Source organism: Buteo buteo, chromosome 3 (assembly GCF_964188355.1).
Source record: "Buteo buteo chromosome 3, bButBut1.hap1.1, whole genome shotgun sequence".
Classification (NCBI taxonomy): Eukaryota; Metazoa; Chordata; class Aves; order Accipitriformes; family Accipitridae; genus Buteo; species Buteo buteo.
This window is the reverse complement of record NC_134173.1, coordinates 46,516,626-46,541,151: the sequence shown is the minus strand read 5'-3', so window position 1 is coordinate 46,541,151 and position 24,526 is coordinate 46,516,626. Positions and strand designations below refer to the sequence as shown.

The following is a 24,526-nucleotide window of genomic DNA, read 5'->3' as shown; positions in this document are numbered from 1 at the left end:
TTCCTTTCGGAACAATAGCTGCACTGAAAGCACGCTGGCGAAATCATTATCCTATTTCATTCCGGCCACTGACAGAATTAGGATGACTTTCCATGCTTTACAAGCATTACATTTTCTTTTTTCATGGTATTGATTTAGTCTCCACTTGCCCTAGAAAGTCCTTCAACCATAATCAGAACTTGGCTTGAATACTCACAGAAAGTTCTGGAGGCTGCTGGGAACCAACCAACCTGCCGTACTGTTGACAAGTACCGGTTTTCCTGTTGGGAGACTTAAGGGCTGAGGGTCTCAAAGGAACTCTGAGGAAGAGCTACACAGCTCCTCAGGTGTCCAGCATCAGCACTGTGATGGCTTGTCCCCCTTGACCAGGGAAAGAGCAGCTTATTTGGCAGCATGGAGTGGCAGGAGCCCTGCTTTGCTCAGCTGTCCTTTCCTTAAACTGCCATACATTAAAAAAAATAAGAGCCGTAATGTTAGCCCAGTTAGTGGTCTGCTAAGAGTGGCAGGCCCATGTCACACAGGTTGAACAGGGAGATAACTGTGCTTTCCCAAATTCTGAGGAGTTAGTGTTTTAGCTATGGAAGTCTGTTCTCCCAAAAAGAAATGTTTTTCTATTAAAAAAGCAGCACACTTAGGCCAGAAAGCCAACAGCACAGCATTTATGCAATCTGCACAGGACCTCTTGTGTTAACTGAAATAGGCACAAAATTTATCTGTCTTATAGCGGAGCTTTTAAAAACCCTTGAAGACAAGCAGTGATTGCAACAAAGTTTATTTTCCAAATGTGTTTCAATTGGCTTGCTAATTACATAGCTCCTTGTGCAGTCATGTAGGGTACATATCATTCCATTAACTGTGCAAGTTAAATGAAGGAAAGTAAATGATGGTAATCGTAATGCTACAAAAGCTTTGAGAGGGAAATTGCTAGGAAAGAACAATGTTGACAAAAGATGGCAACAGAATCTTCCTAGTTATATGCAGCAAGATTTAAATGTTTATATGCATTAAAAGCTTCAAGGCTGGGCAAGAGCAGAACACTGATTTTTGCTAAAACCAAAAGGGATTTCAGTATTAGCAATTCTTGCAGTTTTTCTGTGAATAGCCTAGTATTTACAGGTCTTCTTAAATTGTGAAGCTGTGTGATTATTTCAGAACCTCATCTACTTTTTAAAAAATAATTTCCTCATATTCGGAGTTGCAGAGAACACCTTAGAAATACTATCTAATGCCTCTAAAAGCTTTGACAGCTTCAGAGAAGAAACTCAAGATAGCTTTGAAACTCAAGAACGAAAGATTTTTTTCTGAATGAGTCCCAAATGCACCTTAATATCATTGTTTTAACCCAATCTCACTATTTTTCTCAAACTTCAGGCATTAGTTTTAACAGCTATGTTTAGAAACTGTGAAACCACTCCCTGTGTTGGGTGAACATTTCCAGACTCTTTCTTTGTGGGCTCTTTACTTGCTGGTCCAAGTAAGATCTCCCAGAGGCTTTCAAGGGCACCAGTGCTATGTCTGCATGAGCAAGCAGGGAAGCACAGGACTGGATCTCTGGGGGAAGCAATCCTAAGGACTCCATGCTGATGCTGTATATATCTTGGGGGTCTTTTCTTTAGCCTAGTTCAGTCCCATGGTCTAAACAACCATTAGTGCCTGGAGCACAGTAGATATACTGCTATTGCACATCTTCCAGTTTCATTACCTATCAAGTAAACCAGTTTGTGCACTCTGAGATTGCTCTGCAGTGTGATCAAAGCATGGTCAGCTGGGGTGTTTTGATGATTCTCTTTGTAAGTGCTCGCCTGATCTCAAATAATATGCCTATTCAGATACATCCCATATTCCTCCACAAACGACAGAAAATTAGTCCATCACCAGTCCTGCAGTTCAGTTGCCCATTGAGTGAAGCTAATAAGGAAGAATGCTATGGCTGCCATTAGAAGTCAGCAGCCCGTTATTTGTTGCTGGGAGAAACAGGAAGATTAGGGAAAACACCAGTAAAACCACCCTGTCTGTTCTCGTTGGTTATCCAATAGCTATAAGGAATTTTTTACAGTTTACACTGTAAAATGAAAATCTGTCCTGACTGATGGGCCATGGGCAATTTGGGTCACATTTTGTTCCTTGGCAAAGCACAGCTAGGACAGATTGCTGTGTCACAGCAGAGACCATTATTCATAAGCAAGACTATTTTTAACACATGAAAGCAGAGAGATAAGTGTAAATGTTACTTATAATTAACATCTGATGAAGGCAAATCTGTTGATGCCTTTTGCCTTACTGAATCCAGTCCACATATCATAAAGTGTTACTGATTTTTGACACTTCAAGTCCCACTAGCCAACTAGTTTTGGAAGTTCTGCACACCTGGAAGGAAACAGAAACTGGCACATTGCCCATGTTCAAAATGTGCAACCCGTAACACAGTTCAGCCCCGTGTTCCCTTGCCAGGCACCTGTGAGACAGTCAGTTTCTGAGACTGAACTGAAATCCTGCTTTGTTTTCTGCTTTGGAAGAGACTGCAAGAGTAAGTTTAGGTGAAACATGAATGTCAAGGTAGAGAAGACCTACCACAGCCATCCTTTACATCGATTTCTCGCGGATGTTATTGACAAAGTAGTTTGTTACAAATTTCACTTTGTTAATGCTTCCTTTGAGGTGCTAGAGTTTTTGGTTTGTCGAGACAATGCTTTAAGTCACAAAAAGCCATGTCATTTTGTGAACACCAACACTCTGTTGGCCAGTAATTTTTTTTTTATAGTAGCGTGCTGTATCCTTTTCTGTCAAATGAAGAGGTGTTATATGATCATAACTGTAATTGTTTCCCCATAGCTGGTGGGGTATTTGAAGTAAGCTGCATGATGAGTGCTGGTAAAATGGTGAACTAATACTGGGACTAGTACATGGGATGGGGATGGGTAGAAGTAAAACTCAAGATGGGGCACGACTGAGAGGGATCCTACATACCATTTAATTTTTGGCACTTGTCTGAGATTCACTTTAATTAATGTTGGCCATCTAGTATTTAAGACAGCTAGTTTGCAGCAGTTATGAAAGCTTTCTTTTTAGTCAATGGAGAGATAAGCAATACCAGAGAGTGACTGTGTCTGGTCCCATTCCAACAGAGACGTCTAAGATAAATGAATTAGGTTGTCTTAAGGCCAATGAATCTCTCTCTGTTGTCAAAAAACCTAAGGATGCTTATAGGCTTATGGAGCTGCCAGTGATGGAGAGAATGAAAGCAAAAGCCCCTGCACTGAATACATCTTATCCTTCCCTTACATTCAGTCGTGAGTGACATCTCATTTTGGTGGTTCACATAGGTGGGGCTTATTTCTATTACTGTCTTTCCAAATGCAAAACACTGCTCAACAGAGTATTTGGTGTGAGTCCCTCTCACAATGTTATGCATATGTGTGCTTTTCCAGTTTCCCCAACAAAAATAAGGTTGCTTTAAATTGTACTAACAGCTCATAGGCTCTTTAATGCTCTACAGCACAGACCTGCTTCACTGGTGGGAAAGGGGGCATGGGACCCTCACTCACCTGGGGCCATTCTTTAAAAGTCTTTAAAATTGCACTCTTCATATACTGCAATACAGTTTAATATAGATATGAGTATAGAGTTTTGGTCATGTCCCTCACCCCTGAATTATTTGATATTTCTGTATCTAGGCCATAGAGAAAGCAGGTACTATGAAAAGGAAACAAGAAACAGAAAATGAGGAAAAGAAATTGCGAATTACTGAGTTTCCTCTGTCAACAGTGACTGGCATTTCCTATTATATGTCCAGAAAATGAGAAAGAATGAACTTGGACAGATCTAATCTGCTTTTGTGGCAACTGAGTTTTAAAAAGTAGTTTTAGGCATTAATTTCCATAGCCCTCCGTGGCTGTTCTGAGGTCACTAAAGCTACCTAGGTTTTGGCAGAAGTATTAGCAATTTTATTCTCTCCAACAAGAGATCCTTTTAACAAACAGCTTTAAAATGGTTTGGCATGGAATCAAGCATTAGTGTCATTCCTAAAAGCACAGGGTGGCAGTGAAATCCGGGAGCACTGTAGCATCAGTTCTTCAAAACACACAAAAAGATGCAACAGATCTGACCCTTCAGCTTCCTATTAAGATTGTGTCAAATTGTACCAATGAACCCTGCCCTCAAGTGCAAGCCCTTGCATGCCACTTCTACAGCATAGTTCAGGATCTGGCTGGAAAACCCATCCCGAGGAATACACCAACAGCTGTTTGCTTATGCAAAGACTGCCCAGTAATGATTTTCTTTCATCTACGGTGTGTAGATGCAAACACATGCAAACATGCAGATTGGAGGGTGGCACAAGTCTGACTGAAAATTGCCCCTAAATTTACAGCTTAATCACTGATCATGACTATGGATTTTTGGACTAAAATGGACTACTCCAGATGCCATATCTGTGATTTTTACTTAATGTGTGTGATTGGATTCAAACGTCTTTGTTCACTCTATTTTCTGATGTCAGAATGTAATGTTAAGATGTAAAGTTACTATTTTGTATTATTTCAATTTATGTGATTTTCACTGCTGAAGCAATGAGAAAACCCAGTTACTGAACCCTGACTGTTATGGTCATCTGCGACTTGAGTTAATGGGACTATTTTGTTGGGCTACTGCCACCGCATTGTCAAAATGAGATTTTAATGGAAGGGGTTTTTTGAATTTGGAAAAAAAAAGTCTTATGATGGTTACTCAAACCGAACAGTGATGCAGATGCCTTGCTGAAGTCACTAATAGAGTTTTGGGCCAGATTGCACTGTCTGCTTATAGAAATGGAAACACACCCATTTCCTTCCAGTGTGGAAGGAACACAGACCTGTGTCTGTCCAGAGCCTGTCCAGGGCGCTGACAGCCTCACCACACTGCATGCTGGTGGAAACATGGGTAGAACAGACAAGAAAGCTATGGGTGAGCTTCTGCTCCTTCTCCAGCTCTGCAGAAAGTGGTCTGTAGCAGTGGCAGAGATAGATGCTGCACTCCCTCTTCTGAGCCACCCCTCTGGAGAGCCAGTGCATCACATCAGCATGAAGAAACCCTTGGCACTTCTGTTTCAACAGTCCTCCAGGACTGAGGGGAAGGCCATGGAGCCCAATGCTAATACAGAGGTCTGTGGCCCTCCCAAAATCCATTTGAACTTCAGGGAACTTCAGCCAGGGTGAAAATAAAAATTCCAGAGATTTTTTTCCCAAGGGGAGAAGACCTCCTTCTTTAAGGTCTGCTTTGCCTTTGCAAATTTTTCAAGGCATCCCCCCATACTTCCCTCCCTACCTCCACATCCCGTCTCCCTTCCCCCTATTTTCTTCCCATAGAGCTTTTTATGTAGGAAAGGATGTAAGCTACTAAAACAGACTCTGAAGACAATGGAGAGGATGAACAGTGAGGAATTAACTCAAAGGCTACAGTACTCCTAAGGCCGTTTGATTTCCTACTGGTTAACTGAAAACAACTGTTTAATTTTTTGCAGTGAGAAGTTCAACCCCCGTTCTTCAGGTGCTTTGGCAGGATGCTGATGTTTAAGATGCTGAACTTATGCCTACCTTCATAATTTCACCACAGCCATCGATAGTTCCTGATACACTATGGTCACCTAAGTGTGAAAGTCATGTAAGCATCAGTAGTTTGCAAATCTTTAAGGCAGCCCCATCCAGCAACCATTCTGCTCTCTGCTGTCCCCTGTATTCTGCGGAAGCACAAAACACTGTGGAAATTCAGCTACGGGATGATGTGAACTAAAGAAATTTTCCTGAATGTGAACTGGATGGAAAAAGTGAATAGGCTGTAGCAGCTGCACCAGGAGGAAATAACCCTCCTTACTTGGCTCACCTTACCTGCGTGAGAACTGTTGTTGGTTTTGTTACGTACCTGCACGCAGGGAAAGCAGTCTCTTTTGACTGGTATTGTAGCACGCTTGGCTCTGTCATGTCTTACAGAAAAATCCTCAGTTTTACTTTTAGTTTAGGACTACTGATAGAGTAGTAGTAATGAGTTTGCACATATCATTCTGGGTCTGATCCCATCATTAATTTTCCGGTTCTCAAGAAAGATCCCTATCCCCTGGGCTATCACTCAGAATCTTATATAAGAATCAAAACCTTAAGCCCTGGAATTTTTGAATGGGCGGATTTGCTTTTCATGATTTAATGCTCACTGTGTGTAACGTACTTCCTTTGCATTGTATGCCTGAAGAATTGTGACATACCCTTTTGCCAGCACACAAAGCCGTTAAACTCTTACTTCTAAGACAGGTCACATATAAAATGGCTTAACAAGCCAGATATTTCACTCCAAAATTTCCACTAACATGGCTTTGAAGTTTCCCCCCCCGGTAAGCAGCGCTGAACCAGAATCTGTCTCCACGCAGGCTAAAAGCAGTGTTTTCAGGAATGCTCATATTCACGCGTGAAGGCGACCAGAGAAGCAGAAGGCTTCTCGGAGACTCTCCTCAACACACCCTGCTGTACACAGGTTATCTTGTCTCAGCATTTCTGAGACTGGGGCTACTGCCTGTACTAGCCTGCCAGAACAGCAGCCTGGTGGAGTTTGGTTCAGGACTTCCCTAGAGCAGCACAACCCCCAGATTTATGATCCTTCCCGCAGAAGTGGCCGTGCAGTGCTCAGGAGCCCCCCGAGCCATGCTGCTTCCTGGGTGCAAAGCCGTGGTGCTTGGCTTGGTCCTGGGGCCATGCTGGCGGCTGAAGCACCAGGGAAGGACTCGCGAGGGAGGTGGTACGGCTTCAGTGTCTTTGTAAGCGTGGCGTGGGGTGGACTGAGTCACAGCGTGGAAGCTGCAGAGCCTGCAGGCAGCCCGCCTTCCCCTGACAGCCCCGGCATGCAGGTGTCAGTCGCCACAGCAGCAGCGTGCCTACAGCTTGCTGCCCATCCACGCGCTGGGTGGAAAGGGCAATTCTGAGTCCTTGTTGTTGAGCACACTAGTTTGCCCTGGAGGACCCAGCAGTCAGGGAGTAGGCTATCAGAGATGGCTGCTGCCTCCCAGTATGCTCTTAAGGTCATCTCGTTATCGTATCGTGGGAGCAGGCGGAGGCCCAGCCGAGATCTGCACTACTTTCTGTACAAACATGTCGGGTGCAAACACCCTATGCCAAAGAGCTTATGGTGTAAGTGAGAAAGACAGGCAAGGGATGCTGGGGGAGAAAGGACCCAGAGGTGGAAACAGTCCCGCTCTGCAGAAAAGCTTCATGGAGAACACGGGTCTCCTGGTTTCTGGATGAGTGACGCCTCCGCTGGCACAGGCTGTCTCTTTGGGAGTGCTGCAGGCAATACGGGTGCTGGCTGGTGAAACAGCCCCTAGAGTGAGGATGCAAATCAAGTATGATGAAATAGAATGGCAACAGTTTAGTTATGCAGTCTACTGTGATCAAACAGCCTCTTCCCAAGGTATGAATCGTGCTATGCGTTCTGTTTTAGCACAGTAAGACTGGGTTACTAGAGCAGGGTGTGACAGAGCTGGCTGCCAGTATTTCTTTTATTTTTCTGAATCTCATCCTCAGCCATGTGTGCTTGGAATGGTGGCATTTATTCAATTTTTACCAATGATCTCTTCAGAGGCTTCCACTGACTTAATTTTGCATCACCCTGATCCCTTTATGTAGGCTCAAACTCTTCCTGGTCTTGCATCACCCGGCCATGCATCACCCACTGACTTTGGATGTAATTTTATTCCATGGCGGCTGTGTATTATCATGCCTAGAGAGTAATGATGTAATCCTGGCATACTGTCAGTCTTCGCAATTGAAGTAAGAGTTCTGCTGCTGTTTCTTTTCATCTGGACACAGTAGATCCTTTCTGGATTTGTACTGATATTACTTCAATTACATTACAAAATCCCCCCTCCCCCCCATCTTTGGACTGAGATTACAGTCAAATTTTTCTAAGACCTATACCGAGCTTCTCAAGAGAGCAAATTTTTAGCAGAATTACCCATATATTCTGAAAGCAAGCCATTGACACAGCATCAAGCAAAGGAATGGCCCAAAATGCTTCAGCAAAGCAGACAATTAAGAAAGAATGGGTAAAGAACCCAACTTTCTGTGTTTTCATCATTCAGGGAATCTCAGCTGTTACAGAGTACCTCAATCAAGGGAACAGAGATGCATTGCTACAGTGCCAGTTTCCATTAACAGACAGGCTGGTCCTTGCCATTTTTCTGGGATCAGATACACATGTGGTTTTAATAGAACTGCAAGTCGGATATAAAATGTGACTTTTTTTTATAACTCATATAGGGCTTGTAACCACAACCCTCACTAATACATATCCTGTGCCACTCCAAAGTGCAGATATCTTTGATGTTTTCCAATATTTTAAAAATTGTGCTTTGAACTGATGAAGGCCAGAATATTAGTTAGTCATAACTTAAGGCTCAGAAAACAATAAGCAAATTCAATTGCAAGGTGCCTTTTTTTTTTTTGCTTTAGGCAAAGAAAATACTGAGGGCGATCAGCTAACTAGAAATTTGTGTTTATATTATATGTGATAAACACAATTATAATTTGCAGTAGGCCTGGACTCTTGATCTTTCCATTCCAGTAATTCAATGTATTCCTTGCTTGCTGAGTCATTTCACTGAGTGCAGAACCTATTGCAATTATTTTCATACCATAATTATCAGGAGAATCCATTTTAGAGACAATATGCTGCTGTGAGGGCTGTGGAAGGTACCCCTCAAACTAATCTTTTAATATAGACTAGAAACCCCATTTTACAGTGTCTGAATAGCAAACACATAGAAGAATTCATTATTTAGTTTACATATATGTGTATACATAAAAATACCTTGAGCTTTTTTAATGCAAGTTTATTGGTTGATTTTGAGCAATCTGCATGTATTTAATGTACTTAACCCAAAACAAAATATGTGTAACTGCATCTTTATGCTACACAATCACTTTTACTGGCTGCCATGACTACCGACTAAATGTCAACATGCAAAAGACAATGAAAGGAGACAGTTTGAAAAATCCAATTTTCTTCTGGGTTTTGAATGGAATTTTAATTTTGTGAGACATTTTAAAATAAGGATGTCTCATCAGTTTGAAAAAGGCATTAGTTTGCTTTCTGCACACAATTGGAAATAATGTATGTAAGTAGATTACTTAAAAATGAAGGGTTCCTATTCTTGCAATACAGACAATGGCATACATAATATAATTGTGTTAATTAATAGTAGTATTTTAAATTTGAATGCCAGAACAAAATAAGCTACTAGTAAATGACTTTTAAGTTTCTGTATAAAACTGTTTGGTATTACAGTTTGCCTGTTGACATAACTTGTGTTTGTGGAGGATTTTGCTTTAAAACCCAAGGAGGTGTGATAATGGAAACTGTGTTGCAGATTACCTGATACTCCGCCTTATACTCTGGTACTTTATATCCTATGGCTTAAATCCCTTTTTTCATAACAAAGACTATAGAAACTTAAATGCTTTTATACAAATTTAAAAGTCTACTCAATTGGGTATATTTGGGAACAAGGGGCTGTATTTATTTAATTACAAGATATTCCAAAGGACTGAATTTCTGGGTTTAGAGAAATTTAGTCCCTAATTTAAGAGTCTCCCTGCATAGGAAGCCTATCGATGGTGTGTTTATGCTTGGAGAAATCCTTTGGTTAAAAAATAATGTCTTTAGGTTTTGAAGGACTTTGAAAGCACTGCACAGAGTAAACAAAAATGACAGCAACTCCCTGATCAAACATGTTGATACAAAGCAGATTCTGTAAAACTCAACTTTTCACTTGGTGTTATCTCCTAACAAGTGGGCAGCAGAATGACTAGGAAAAGTATCTTTTGGCAGGTCCCCAAATCTAGAAATTGGGGCTACTTGTAGACATTTCAGTGTTCAGTGTTTTCACTGTGAAAATCTATTCTCACAGCATTTAAAGACACAAGATAATTTTCTTCTAGTCCTGAAGAGAGTAAAAATGCCTAAGTGAGATTTTGGATGTTTCAGTGTGTGGCTACATAAACCCATAACGGTCAGTGCTGAAAATGAAGTCTAAGCATCAAAACAGGAATGGATACTAGGGCAGTGACTTTTAAAAAAAAAAAATTACAGAAATAAATTCAGCTTATGTAGGTTGGCTCTGAAAGTCTCACAAGGAGGAGTTTTTTTGCAATTTCTTCCACTTTTCTTTTAAAGGGGTCATACTGGGAAAATGGAGAGAAGCAGCAGGCCAGAAGCAGAGGTGTGTGTGAAACAACAGGAGGGGAGGTTGGGTTCACCAGTGGTTGAAGGTATGTGATGCTGTGGAGTGCACCTGAGGTACCACATCCAGTTTTGGGCCCCCCAATTTAAGAGGGACATGGAGGAAGAGGTGAAGGTCCAGTGGAGGGCTACCAGGAAGGTGAGGGACCTTAACCATGTGGCCTGTGAAGGGTGATGGAGGGGGTCAGGTTTATTTAGTTGGGTAAAGAGGTGGCTAAGGGACAAGCTGCTTACAACTATTTGAAGGAAAGATCAATGAAAGACAGACCCAAACTCTTTTCAGATAACAGAAGAAAGAACAACAGCCACAAATCATGGCTTGGGAAGTTGTAAGATCATCCATTCAGGAGCTGGCTAGACAAAGTGGCAATGGTACTTCTTCAAGCAGGAGGGCAGGCTAGATAACCTCTAGATGTCCTTCCAACCAGTTTCTCCATAGTTCAATTCCCAGAGCGAGCTTAATTTTTTGTGTGCCATTGTGGGCGGGAGGGCTTGTTAGCAACTTACAGCCCCAGCTCCACTCCTCTTTGTTATTCACATCTTTTAGTGCTTGCTATCCCAACAAAAACACATCTCATCTCACTGGCCTTCTGACTGTTGCCGTCATTCAGGATTTGTGCATTGGCTGCAGACTCTTGGTAAGCTCATCCCCAGCACACTACAGAACCAAATCCCTTGGGCTCCTTTCCCAGCTCTTCCCCCAATCACCCACTCACTTGCTGCCCTCCATCCAACCTCCCTTCTTGCCAAAGAACCTCCCGGTTTCCTTTTGCCATGTTGCAAGAGCATCTCATTGGGCTAGCACCAGGAAGAGACCCCAGCTGTTCAGCGGCCGGACTTCAGATGTGGCCATCACCATAGGCCACTTCCCCAGCCATCCCACCGCTTTTCTGAAATGCAGTCTTCCAAGTACCCTTTCAGATTTGGTAAAAACTCTCTCAGCATTTAAGCTTGCTTGCAAAGCAAGCAATAAGCCATACAGAGTAGACACAGGCAATAAAAAAAGATACATAAAAGCAAATAAAGAGAGTTATTGTCACTATTCTTTTAAATTTTGGCTTTGCCTCACTGGGACGATTTTGTGTAGCCAGTGGATCATTTTATTCTTGGAATTGTTGCAAATAAAATAGCAGTCTGGTCATCAGTGAGTATTAACTTATGTAGCACAACAAATTTGGTGTCTCTGCAAGTTTTGTTATTGAGCAAAACCATAAAATCATATTGGAAATAGAGCACATGGATATAAATGTGCTTGTTTTAACCAGAAATTGGCACAATTGAAAAAACTGATATAGATCAAACTTAAGACCTAATCCAGACCATAAAATAACTCTGAGAGATTTATTTAATTGGTCGTTCTTTGCTTTTTTTAGTAAAACTGATTTGAGCAGTGACAACAATCAATGAAGTGACCTGTGTGAAGTCAATAACCTTGACTCCTGCTAGGTGACAAGCATTTTCCAATTTGCACGTCCTTTCTTAGCCTGAGAAAAAATACATGCAAAGTAGGTATGCTAAAATAAAGCTTCAGCTTGAGCATCCACTGAGCATCCATTTATCAGTGGTCCTCTAGAAGCCCATCTAGAAGATATGGCCTGTGTCCTGCATCACTCTACCATCATGAACTTCTCCTAACTCCCAGTAAAATTAATTACAATAGTTTGAAGTTTATGTCAGCCCTGATCTTGAGCTGATTAATACTGTTTTACTAGCAATGAGATCATTCATGGATGAAATCCCAGCCTCATTTTAAGTCAATCAAAAAGCTCTCTTTGACTTTGGTGCATTTAAGTTTTATCCAATAGATGCTTTCTGGGGGGGGCTTTCTAAGATGAAACTTTTGAGGTATTCGTTACGTATCTGTTATTCTGTGGCTTTCAGATTTTTCTCTATGATCTTTAACTAAACTATCTATACAGCTATTATTACTAATTACCTGATTTATACTTCTACTATTGTATCCTACCATGTCTTTATGCATATATTCAAACATTTGATTGCCTCCATTAAGAAAATAATGATACCACTCAACAGCATATTGCTAAAATTTATCATAGTTAAGCATAGATTATAAATATTATTGAGTAATTTAATCAGAAGATGTGTAAAATGAATGAGAAGAAAAGAAAAATAAAGAATGACAGCCTCTTCTTTGAAACCATGCTGATGGTGCAAAGAAATTGGTATATTATTCAGAATTGATTAAATTGGCTGACAGAGAACATTTGCTCATGGGATATTTTTGTTGCAATTGATGCTACAATAAAACTAGAACAAGAACCACCGGTCAAAGGAAGTGTTTTAAGTCACTTTGCTCAGATTTGCATAATAGAAATACATTGATTTTTGAAGATGTAAAATTGATGCATAAATGTCTACACTATAACAATTTGTATGGACTTTCAGTAATGTGACTGCTCCTGATTTAGTCTTTCATGATCCACCTCTGTTTTTCATCTTTTGTCTTCTCCTTCCCTCTTTTATACTGTTTTTCAAGTTAGTGATTTTTTTCCTGTTCTGAAATATTACTGAAGATTTCTAGAATTCATTTGCTCTGTCAGTCTATTTATTTCTCTGTAGCGATCTATCTATCTATCTCTATTTTTCTGCAGTACTGGCCTCCACTTACACATTCGTTCTTGATGAATTCAGAGACACTGCACTGCTACTAAATTAACCACATGAGGAGTTGATCCCTGCAGAGATGCTCCATTGATTTCTATGGGGCTCTGGTGTGAGGGTGCTTGGCTCGTTTAGAATAAAAAAGGGTCATCACTTGCAATACCTATATTTTCAGGGGACTATGCACCAGCATATCCCAGCATCAACAGTCTGACATTAAAGGTAAATCAGAGCTTCTTCTGTGTTGTTCAGCCCGTCCTTTATAACAAACTTATCAAACTTCCAGGACTGGATTGGCCGTCATATTTTTCAGTATGTTCTAAAAGTAGCAGGAGCTGGAGATATCCAAACGTCAACTTACATCAGCCTGTTTTTTCTCTTTTGTTGTATAATCAAATTCTTTTTCCCATATAAAAAAGTCTCTTTTCCTGTATAATCAAATTCTTCTTTATTAGTGCAGCTGGCTTTTATATGACTTTTCAAAATAAGAAAGGAGAGGTTTCCTTCCTAAGCTGATGCTTCAGGAGATTTAAAGAGGGAAAAAATGGGTTCACCAGATGTAAATTGACATGAGTCTACTACCATAGATTTCCACTGGTTTAGGATCAAATTCTAGCAAGACTGGTATTTCTGGCACTTGCACATCTTAGGCACTTAAATGTATGACCCATACACCACAGTGAGCCATTGCTATTTCCCATCAAGTGCCACATTTTTTCTTCCACTGCATTAGAAAACATGGGAGTCCTCCTTCCACTGACCATCGCTTTGTTAAATTACAATGATTTGGCCTACAGTTTTCTTGGCTGGAGGGCTGCCTCTTGCTGAATTTTGGACAAGCTTTTAGCAAAAATAATTTCACTATTTCTGGGAAGATGACTAGGGAAAAATACATGCACATGGTAAACTAAACAAGCACTTACTGCATTTGTTTGAAAGGCTCTAGCACTCTGTGCCAGAAAATCATTCCTCATCTGAAAAATCTGTCCAGGCCTGGCTGTGGAATAAGTCATTGAAATATCTGATTTCAGGCTTCAGCCATGGCTGGGAGAGACATGTCCAAGCTTTATAGCCAATTTCTCTGATGACACTTTGTGTTGGACATGACTGATTCCACGTGGGCTGAGAGTGATGCTTCAAACACTGCTCCTCTTGGTCACTGTGGACCAGAGGAGCGCTGGAAATTGGAAAAAAGAGGAGGAAACAACTATCCTGTGGTCTTAATTCCTGCCCTTCTGGCCTCACAGGAAGTGTGGAGGATTACCAGAAGGAATGGGCTGTGTGAAGAGGTGAGAGTTGACTCTGCCTGGTGGAAGAAATTGCTGAGAGCAGATGAATTAAAAAAAGAAGAAGAAAAAAAAAAAAACCAAAAGTAAGGTCAGTCAAGGGATGGCATGATTGAAACTGGACCAAGAATGAGGGTGACACTGTAACTGACTGGACAATGAGATTGGGTTAAGAAAATGAGGGAAAGGGTACCGAGGAAATGGACTGGAACTGGAAATCAGTAGGTGGTGGGGATGGAGCAGATGGGAAACCCTGATTAGCAGGGCAGATTGCTCACAAGAAAGTTCAGAGTCATCTGAAATAGAAATCTTCCTAACTGCTAGCTCAGACCTTTATCTCATATGTAAATGGCGCTAAAAAGACTGTAAAAATATTAGAGTAGCAGCTCAGGGACAGACTGAGGTCCATCTGATATAATATTCTGTTTCCAGGATACCTTTTCTTAATTTTTGTTTTAATCTAGGAAATTACATCTGTGTAACTACATAGAAATGTACTAAATGTAATTTTGTAACCTTTGTATTGTAGATCACTCCTGTTTGCTTCTCTGAATGCCTTGAATTTTCTGCCAGGGTTCGGTATTTATTTTTATTATTGCAATTTTTTACCCTTGACAGTACTTTTCTCACCTTTTGTGCAGAAATCAGGATGCTGGCAGAGCTGAGGCCTCTGAATAGCATTGCCAAGCTATGCAAAGTAATACTTAAAATTTTGCAGAGCACTTAAAAGTACCTCTGTCATGTTTAATCCTGTTTTTCAGGCCTCCCACCACTAGCAGGTGAAATTTTTTACACTGTTACTCTAACGCAGTATGATTCTTTAAGTAAGGTATTTCCCTTCTTTACATTTCACTGCAAAAAATGTGAATGCACTTCAAAAGGGAGTAACTTGAATCCTCGGTGCCGATTAAAATATATATAACTTACTACTACTTTTCTTAAGAAGTCATTATTGGTATTTTACTTCGAAAATAATGATGTTTAGAGGTAGAACATTGTTTCCCCAGCAAGAAGCTGTTTGCCTTGAGAACAATTGTTTTCTTGACAAATATTAAAGATTTCAGTTTTTAAACAGCAGTGAGTATGGACTTCTTTCCTATCTACAACATATAATATTGAAAGCTCCCTGACTGCAGTCTTGACAGCATCAAAAAATGTCTAAACACACAGAAAAGATATTAGCTTAGAAATAGTCTTTTGTATTACACCTACATAATAAATTGAATAAATGCCAGTACCTGGAGACAAAGACTGTATATTCAAGTGACTATAAACATGACTCCTGAGTGACATCAGTTGCTCTTTCTTTTCATGAGTGATGTAAGAAACAAATATATCAAAATAATTAAATGTGGTATTTAGTAATGGCTGATAAAATGGGTTAGAGAAGTGAATTTCACTTCCAAAAAATGTCTTTGAAAAATTACGGAGCTTGATTCATGCATTCATTTTAAATTAAGATTTCCTTGGAGCTTGCAAATGTTTCTTACAGCTCCATTCAGGTAATGGAGGATTTGGAGTGCAAATATACAGTAAACCAAAAAATTTCATTTTTGCTACACTTTTATATACAAATGTAGGTAAACATTTTTGTGCATCTTTGGCCTGGCTGTGGTCTCTACAGTCTTTTGAAAGGAAAAAATAATAACCGTAATAGTATTAGACACTTCAGGGAGCCCTGCTAATGGAATCACATCAGGAGTCATCCTAGTGGAAACCAGAGGACGAATTTGAACATGTGTGTATTAGAAATCTTAGGCCAAAAGGACAATTTGTGTTTTCAATAACTTTAGAAAGGATCAAAAATAGTATCAAGATCAAAAGTTATAGCTATGTAGCCACTTAGTGGCCAATGAATATATTTAAATGTAAAAAAACTTAAGCATTAAAAGGTACCTTAGCTAGCTTCAGGTAAAGCATACCTTAGCTTAATATAAATTCTCAATTTGAAGACCTCTACGCCAATCAGTAGTATAAAATATACACATAATTATTTTTTCTTTACCTAAGAAATTCCCTAAGGATTATAAGAAGTACCTGAATAGCACAGAATGCTAATACAGCTTTAGAAGGTACGTTGCTCTGTTTCCTAATCTGATCAGTATGGATTTTTGCAACTTCTATAACATCAGAGCATTGTTACACATTTCCTTGCAATATGGAACATAATCTCACATCACAGCTCTGAGGTAAGTATGTAAGATTATCCCCATCTTAATGAAGAGAAAGTCAGGTCATAAAATGATTATGGGACAAATCCAATAAAGTAGCTAGGTGCCTAAAATGATATTTAAGAAAAATTCAGGCTTCTAAATCCTGCACGGCTGCAGAGAGGTTATGAAAATCCGTAAATACCACAATTTGTGCTCTTCAAATTGGTGGTACATTGTAGGGTGCTACTTTTTTGTACAAGCAAGAGTGCCTCAGACTTGCAATGTTTAATCCCCTAACATTGGGAATTGGGTCTTCTTCCAACCCAGATCTCATCCTCTGAAGAAATCTGTGTAGCCTATTTCCTGAGAGCACGTGGCACACATAGATAGGACAGGGTCCTTCATAAATGCAGGGGCAGCCACTGCTCTCTGTTAAAATGCAGCTGAGGGCAAACGTTGCTGGCCATCTTACTCCTGCCCTTTGCAACAACAGTCTACAGTGAGCACCTGCGACTGGGAAATGCCAGAGCTGGGTTCAATCTCTTCCAGAAAGGAGGGGATTCAAGCTGAAGGGTCCTAACTGCCACCCAAAGAAACTCAAGTTTTATTTTCTGCTCCCACAACTGTTTCTATTTTGCTTTATCATGCAAAATCTGGCGATGGTCCTATAAGCCAGGGCTTCCCAGTTCCTAGGTGGAGGTCATCCTCCTTCCCGTGTACTCTCTCGTCCCCTCTCCAGCACGATGCTTTTCCCACAGCTTGGTGGCTCTGGTGTTCTCTGGGGAGGGAGGACATGCAGGGACAAGGGCCACCACATCCCACCACCACACCTGGAGGCCAACCACCAGCTGTTTGGCTGAGGGGCAGGAGTGTGCCCATCGCCACCTCTTTTTCCTCCCACCACGATGGAGCAGACCGAAGCAGGGCTTTTCTGTGGCTGTGGGTGAAGTGCCCAAGGACGGCTGAAGTCTCACCGCTCCCCCCTGCATCTCCCTCCGGGTCACTGAGTGATGAGTACCTTCACTCTGGGCAAACCTCAGCAATGCGCTCTTTGACCGTAGCCAGAGGCACTGACCTCTGCCCAGGTGTTGTGGAGGTACAGTCACACCTGTATCCCACCGCAGGTGCCTCAGAGCCTTACGAACTCTATCCTCAGTCACCTCTCTAAACTAAACCACCTGCTTGGGGCAAAACTGGTGAAAAAACCCCACCAAACCCCAACAATCCTGTTTTGTGATTGCGTCCCTGAAGGATCACAATTTCTCCATGCAATAACTGCTACGACAGTGATGGGTTTTGTGTATCAGAATGAGTGCATAAATCATAATTTATTTAAGAACTTTTTGGATTAGACAGCTGTACCTGCAAAAAAATAACATTTCTAAATGTATTCAGCGAAGTCTACTCTTTTGTGTGGATGCTGTGCATCAGTTTAACTGCACATCCTGGCAGAAAGAGCTTAAATTCACTTCATTTGTTAAGTTATGTATTTGCAGACAGGAGAAAGAAAAACATCATAAGTGGAAGAGAAAATGAAATAATTACAGAGCAGCTTTGTATGCTGGTATTGCTCAGACACACGATGTCTTGAACACTTTGTTCCCAGGAGCCAGCTTTTCCGCATCAGTCCATTTTTTTGACTGAGGAGGCAGGTCTGCGCTGACTGAGGTCTCCAAAGCAGTTTTTTTCTCTTTCTGAAAAGTGCTGAGCAACTAGAGCAATAGATACTGCCTGCACTGTAGTGATGGGTGCCCAGCACCTTGCAGGACTGAGGTATGCGTCCCAGGTAGAATTGCTGGCTGATGTTTATGGGGGACTCACACTTCCAAGTGAGATCAACAGTATTTTTAAACTGAATGAAAACCAACACCAGCTCAGACTGTGTCCACAGAATTCATAGCATGACAACTGTGCATAGCCTAGAAAGAATTGTGAATAGCAGCCATTCCTTCAAATCAGCTATCAATTTCTGTGTCCCCACGGGCTAAAGATCAGCTGGTTGTGCTGAGGCCAGTGGCTGAACTCCACTGGCTCCAGTGAGGCAAGACTCATTTGCAAAGTTGGTTCATCTATCATTCATTTTATGGATACTGCTGAAGAAGACATGTTCTCTACAAGCCACCTGATGAGAGCAAGTGTTTTTATTTATAAAGGTGATTTATATGGAGAACTAACATTGGATTTTTGAAGGTAGTTACTGCAGAGGTAAGTAAGCACTGCTGGTTCATGATACGACATTTGCTCCTCCTTAAAGCATTGGGCAGAACTACTGGCAGTGCCAGGATAAAGGGCTTTGAAGCCTGATAATTTAAGTTGAAAAGCAAATGTACTCAATATATATCCAGCCTGGGGAGAGCATGTGCTGCAAGAAGACTTGTGGGAGGACTTCACTTCCAGCTGTGTCGCTGCCCACTGGTCACAGGGCTAGGAGCCACCCTCAGTCCCGTACGTTCAAGTGATGGCTTTCTTGCTGTATAATCTTTAGCAAAGCTTTTAGTGAGTTAATTTTCCAACTATATCAATTGTTTGGAGTGGTACCATTTTAGGATGCCTACTTTAAGACACCTAAGGCTTGATGTTTTTCAGGAGTGCTGAAGATCTCTTGTTCCTTTTGACTACAGACTAATAAGGTAGTTAAATTAGACCTACATGAAAATGCTGCAGCACAGGTCAAGCATTGCTCAGACCTACCTGTCATGGGAACCCTCTGATCTCTGTGTTTCAGACTATATAATAAAGCCTACTTCTCACAGAAGGCTTTTAGCAGAATTAATTAGTTAATGTTGTATAGTCTTTGAATGCTAAAATGCTATCTAAATATATTGCTGGATATGAGTGTCCCACCTCTCTTCTGTAATGAGCTTTTTAAATTAATGCTATTAATTTGAAAATGGAGAATTCTTTTCTAAAGAGATGAATATCAATGTCACCTGAGAAAAATCTAACCATGAGGTTAGATTACACATATATTTATAGTAAAAAATAGGCATGCAAAATGTGATCTAGTGAAATGTATTATTGTAGTACAAATACCAAAGAAATGAAAAAAAATTATCCAGGCTTAATTAATCAATCAAAGGAAATATAAATTGAAAAAAATCAATGTGAATGAATTACAGGAATAGGTTATTAAACAGGGAAGCCTTTAGTCTAAATAGAACTTATATTGGGACAAAGAGGTGATAGAGGGGGAGGTGAGAGAACATTTTGGAAGTGTTCAAGCAGCTGAATTTTATTTTTATTTCCTCAGCATGTTATGGGATCTCTTCCATAAGATGACGGAATAGATGACACTCCATCCTCCTGCCTGTATACTTCACAGGGTAAGTAAAGAACTGCTATGAGGCAGTATAAATTCTTAGCCATATGGACTGTTTTTAAAATTATTACTGCCTTAATTCTCAATAGCAGGAAAAGTAATCTACTCTTTAAAAACAGGAAAAGAATGTGAATAGGTGTTAACCTTCATTTCTCCAGTGAATTGTACTTGCCAGTAACTTTATATTAGCTTAGTAACCACAATTCTCAGAAAAATAAACAAATTGAGATGTTTCTTCTGCTAGATCTTGACAAAATTTGGAATAATGGTGTCCCAGTCAAATCACATTTCTGCTAACATTATGAGGCAATAAACTCTTTTCTGAATCTTGTCTACATTCATTCTCATCTTTAAAGTAATTTCCTATTTGTCTTTTCAGATATATAATTTTCTGACAGTTGAAAATAATTCGGTCTTGACTTGTGTTCATTTATTTATAAAAAGGGAAGAACTGCATTTATTTATAAAAGGGGAAGGTAAAAACCTTCTGCTAAAAACTGCATAATATGGAAAGAAGCATGTTCAGTCCAAATTCAGCCTGGCGCTTAGCCATATGTTGTTTAACTTGAAGCTTGTCGCTGCCATTGATGTCCAGATGACTACTCATGTGCAATCGTTGAAGATCAAGCAACTGTTGAAGTGTACTGGCAGATCAGAGGCAGAATGCTTACCCCTTTGCAGTAAAAAAGCCTAGTTATTAAAATAATTGAACCAGTTAAACTCACAACCATACACTTATTTACAAGTTCATAGTTATGTTTACATACCAGATAAAACAATAATGTAGTACTCAGTTAATAGACAAACTTAGCAGTGATACTGCATCCATCAAGCTAAGTATCGAGGTCTGAGCTTGTAACTAAAGTGCGAATGACAAAGTAGAAGAACAACTCTGAAGCACTTTTACAACAGTTTAATCAGTCTTACTGAGATATGCAAAGGAGGCAGCGTGGCGCTGCCTGAATTCCCATACCCTCATAATCCCACCCATTTATCACCTCACAGAGTTCCTGACTATCTCAAAAGGAGCCTGAATTAAAAGACTTCTTTAACACATTATTAACACATACCCCATGTATTTCTGTTAAACAACTTCCTATAAAATAAACAAGAACCATAACTGGGACTGAGACTTTCTCTATGATAATTGTCTGAAGGTGTTTTCATAATAATATTCTTTAAATTAAACACTGCAAGGAAACAACGAAATAACAGTTTCGGACACCTTTTTTTGTTCCGGTGCCATCACTGGCTGCTTCACCCTCACACTGCCACATACATACCCTAAGAAAGTTTATCCAACCAAGTACATTGCCTACCAGGTCTGCAGTGACCACACCTGCAAAAGCTGCTGATTTATCTAACACACATCCTGTATGGTGGGGAGGATAAGGTATGAAGGAGTCCATCCATACAATCCAGATTTCATTTGGAAGATGGCATCAAGGGGAAGATGCAATTTAAAAGCCCTCAGAATTTCTGTACAGTCATGTTATATGGAATTTTAAAATAAGATACAAAGACAAATAAATAAATAAATAAATAGATGCATGTGCGTGCGTGCACGCCTGGTGTCCATTGTTCATGTACTATGTAAACTAAACAGAAGGAAGAACTTCATGGGCATTCAGGGTGTGCTGAGCTCCAGAAGTTCTTGCAGCTATTGAAATGCCTACGTAAGTCAAAGGAGCTTTTCTTGAAAACCTTTTATTTAATGGAGCCTAGGAGAAAATGACGCTTAATTTTGCTTTCTGTGGCAGAATATAAACACAGGCTTATCAAGTTATTTAGCGTCTGCCTAACCTGAGTCACGTGAAGAGTTCTGTCCAAAGCCAGTAGCACTATTCACATGCTCAAACTCAGACACCTGCTTAAGTGCCTTGCTGGACCAGGGCCAGAAACATAATAGCGGGCCAGCTTAAGCTGATTAGAAGTGTACTGTTGGCTCCAGTGGCAGCAGGATCTAGCCTTTATTGCCACTTTGCAAAATATGGTGCTCAACAGGGGAAAAAAATCAGGCGCTCTGTAGTTCTCTCAGTGGTCCATTGGGTAAAGCTTGAGTGCAAAACAAATGTAGCTTATTTAGCACTAACTGGAAATGTGTATGACTGAGAATGCCTCTATTTTTCCCCATGAAAATAAAATTTGTTGCTTTGAAGAAGCTCTTGAAATAAAGTGGCTTATTCTAATAGGCTGCCTAGATCCAAATTTTCTCAACAAATAACTATAATAAGGAAGAATAAGGTTTAAAGAAAAGGTGAAGAGAACCCTTAACCTTTGTGAGTTTAAAGAGGGAAGATGCTTTTAATAACCTATCTTTCATTTTTTAATTGAATCCTGCTGTAATTAGTATTTTTAGAAACCTGAACTAGGTAGTTACATTGCTTTTTATTGCTTGTGTATGTAGCTTGTTAACCAGGTATTAATAGGCAAACTGGCGTGACACAGTCAACCCATCTCTGGGCAAACCTAACGATTGCAGGCATCTCTCTTGCTGCAGAAACCTTCGTATTTGTGTGCTGTGAGGTCGTTAACCTAAGGCTGAAGAGCCCTTTCTTCCCTAGTGACAGAATCCCTAACAGGGCCTTCTGCAGTGATAAGTCTCCAACCGACTACAAATTATCAATACTGATTACCAGATTACTGCAGTGGGGAGGGGACGGCGTGCTCGGCACTGCAGGGCTGGCCAGACTCCCACAGCCCTTGTCTCCCTCCTCTATTTGCATCTACAGCTGTCTCATGCCTTGTTCCCAGGGGTGCCACAGCCAGGTTAAAACGCTTTCAATCCACACCCGTTATTCCTCGGGAGCAGAACACCAGCATTCAAATAAATAAATGTGTAATGCATCGGATGCAGCCAGTGCCAGGAGGATTCGGTATAACTTTGTGCAATGTGATTAAGAGTGGTAACAGAGTCTGGACAGAACGGGAATTTGAGTGGGATTTGCTTCTTGGGGAAGGATAATGATTGTGTTGGAGCTCTCCGTCCTTATTCTGTGGGATTTGTGTGTACACGAATTTAATGGTGAATGATTGTGAAAACTCGAATTTGAATGCGTCAAACGTAGGCTCTGCCTCATTCCCGCCCCCCCCCCAAAAAAAAAAAAAGAAAAAAAAGAAAGAAACCCCACCAGAAAAACGAATGGAGGAGCAATAGGGTCTGGATGCTTTCAGCAGCCGGACCCCACGGTCGTTCTTCTCTCGCTCCCACACCCTCCGCCGCCGCCTTCCGCTCCCCCCCCCGCTCGGGCAGCCTCCCTCGAACAAAGGGGCCGGGGCCGGGGCCGGGCCGCTGCCTTCCGCTCCCGCCGCCGGCGCCGGGACGAGCCCCCCGTGCCCACGAGGGACCCCCCACGAGGGCAAAGGGCTCCCCTAGACCCGCAGGGTCCCCGCGGCCGGGGCTGCGGCGGGGAGCCCGCCCCTCCTGCGGCCGCACCCCGCCCCGCCCCGCCCGGCCGCTCCCCGGGGGGCGGCGCGCCGCGGCGGCAGGGCGCAGGGTGCGGCTCCTGGCCGGGGGCGGGAACCGGGGTGGGGGGGGGGAGGATGCTTCGCTTGCGGCTGAAAAACGCAAGCTACCACCGGCCCTGAGAGCTGCCCCCCGGGAGAGAAAAACAGGGTGGGAACTGCTAGAAAATACCAGCCACCCATAATGCAGTGACCTACTTCGGCTCCCCCCCCCGCCCCGCAGACTGCAGGTGCGGGCAGCGCCGGGGCAGCAGGCAAGCGGCGGCTCCTTCTTCTCGCCCCCCCCTCCCCGCTCCCCCCCGCCCCCGCAGCCCCTAGTGCCGGGCTGGGCGCGGCCGGCCCGCAGTGCGCGCCGCCGCAGGTGCCCGCCCCGCTGCAGCCCCCGCCGCCGGTAGCACGGGCCCCCCGCGCCCCCCCGACCCCCCCCCGGGCCGGGCCGCCGCCCGCAGCCCCCCCCCCCGCCGTGCTGTGTTTCGGTCGTCGGTGCTTTTCCTCCTGCCCTCCTTTCTTCTCCTCCCCACGCGGTTCCTTTCAGAAGCAGAGGGGAGCGCTGGCCCCGGCCGACGGGGGCTACGGGGGCGGTGGGAGGCGTATTTATAGCGGGGATAACTTTCCGGCTCTTTTTCTCCTTTTTTTTTTTTTTTCTTTTAAAAAAATATGCCATAGTATATATATTCGTCTTTAAAATAATGAAAGCCGTTTCAAAATCAGGCTGTGCTCCTGTGCCGACCTCACCCATCAGTCAATAATGAAGCTGAGCTCAGGTTAGGACTCTAAAAGAGCCCCGGGATCCCCCACCCCCTCCCTTTTATTCCCATCAAAGAAATTAAAAATACGTTTAGCGTTGTCTTGATTTTTTCCTAAACTTGAGGGACACTGAGAAGAGCACCCGGTGTAGGTAGCGGTCCCAGGAAATAGTGGCCGTTGCACGGGCTGAAGAAAAAGAGAGGTGGTTTCTTACCCATTGCCGTTTTAGCCATGGTGGGACGTGCAGGCTCTCACAGGCGGTGAAGGCAAAGGGGTCCAGCTACAGCAGTGGAGAGAGGGAGAGAAGACTGAATAAGGCACTGAGTCAGCAGAGTGGGGCTGTGCAAGAGAAGGAGCAAGAGGCAGGAGCCCATGAATAATTATCACTCCTCTACCCAAGCAGATTGGCTCTAGAGGTCCCCTGACATGACTCCTGCGGAGCCAGAATCTCCGGGCATTAAATATTGATCCACCAATGGTGCTGGAGTACAAAGTGCCAAAATGCAGTTTGAAATGGAAATCAGTCCTTGAATGCCTCTCCCCCCTCAGTCTGGCTTTAATAGTACATTCCATGTCAAATGTTTTATGTCTTACAGGAAAAAAGCCTATTGGTGTTGAAGGTTCTGCTGTTGCTACCTGTAAAACACGCACAAATTTGTTTTAGCACATTTTATTCC

At 42.1% G+C, this 24,526-nt stretch overlaps 1 protein-coding gene across 1 annotated transcript in view; it reads right to left on the bottom strand.

Annotated features, from left to right (window-relative positions):
- The window catches only part of STMN2 (stathmin 2), a 41,626-nt gene extending 17,321 nt beyond the window's left edge, over positions 1-24,305 (bottom strand). Inside the window, exon 1 of the mRNA XM_075024356.1 lies at positions 24,064-24,305. Within this exon, the coding sequence (XP_074880457.1) occupies positions 24,064-24,082 (19 nt within the window). The 5' untranslated portion in view covers positions 24,083-24,305. The remainder of the gene's footprint in view (positions 1-24,063) is intronic.
- Between the last annotated feature and the right edge of the window lie 221 nt (positions 24,306-24,526).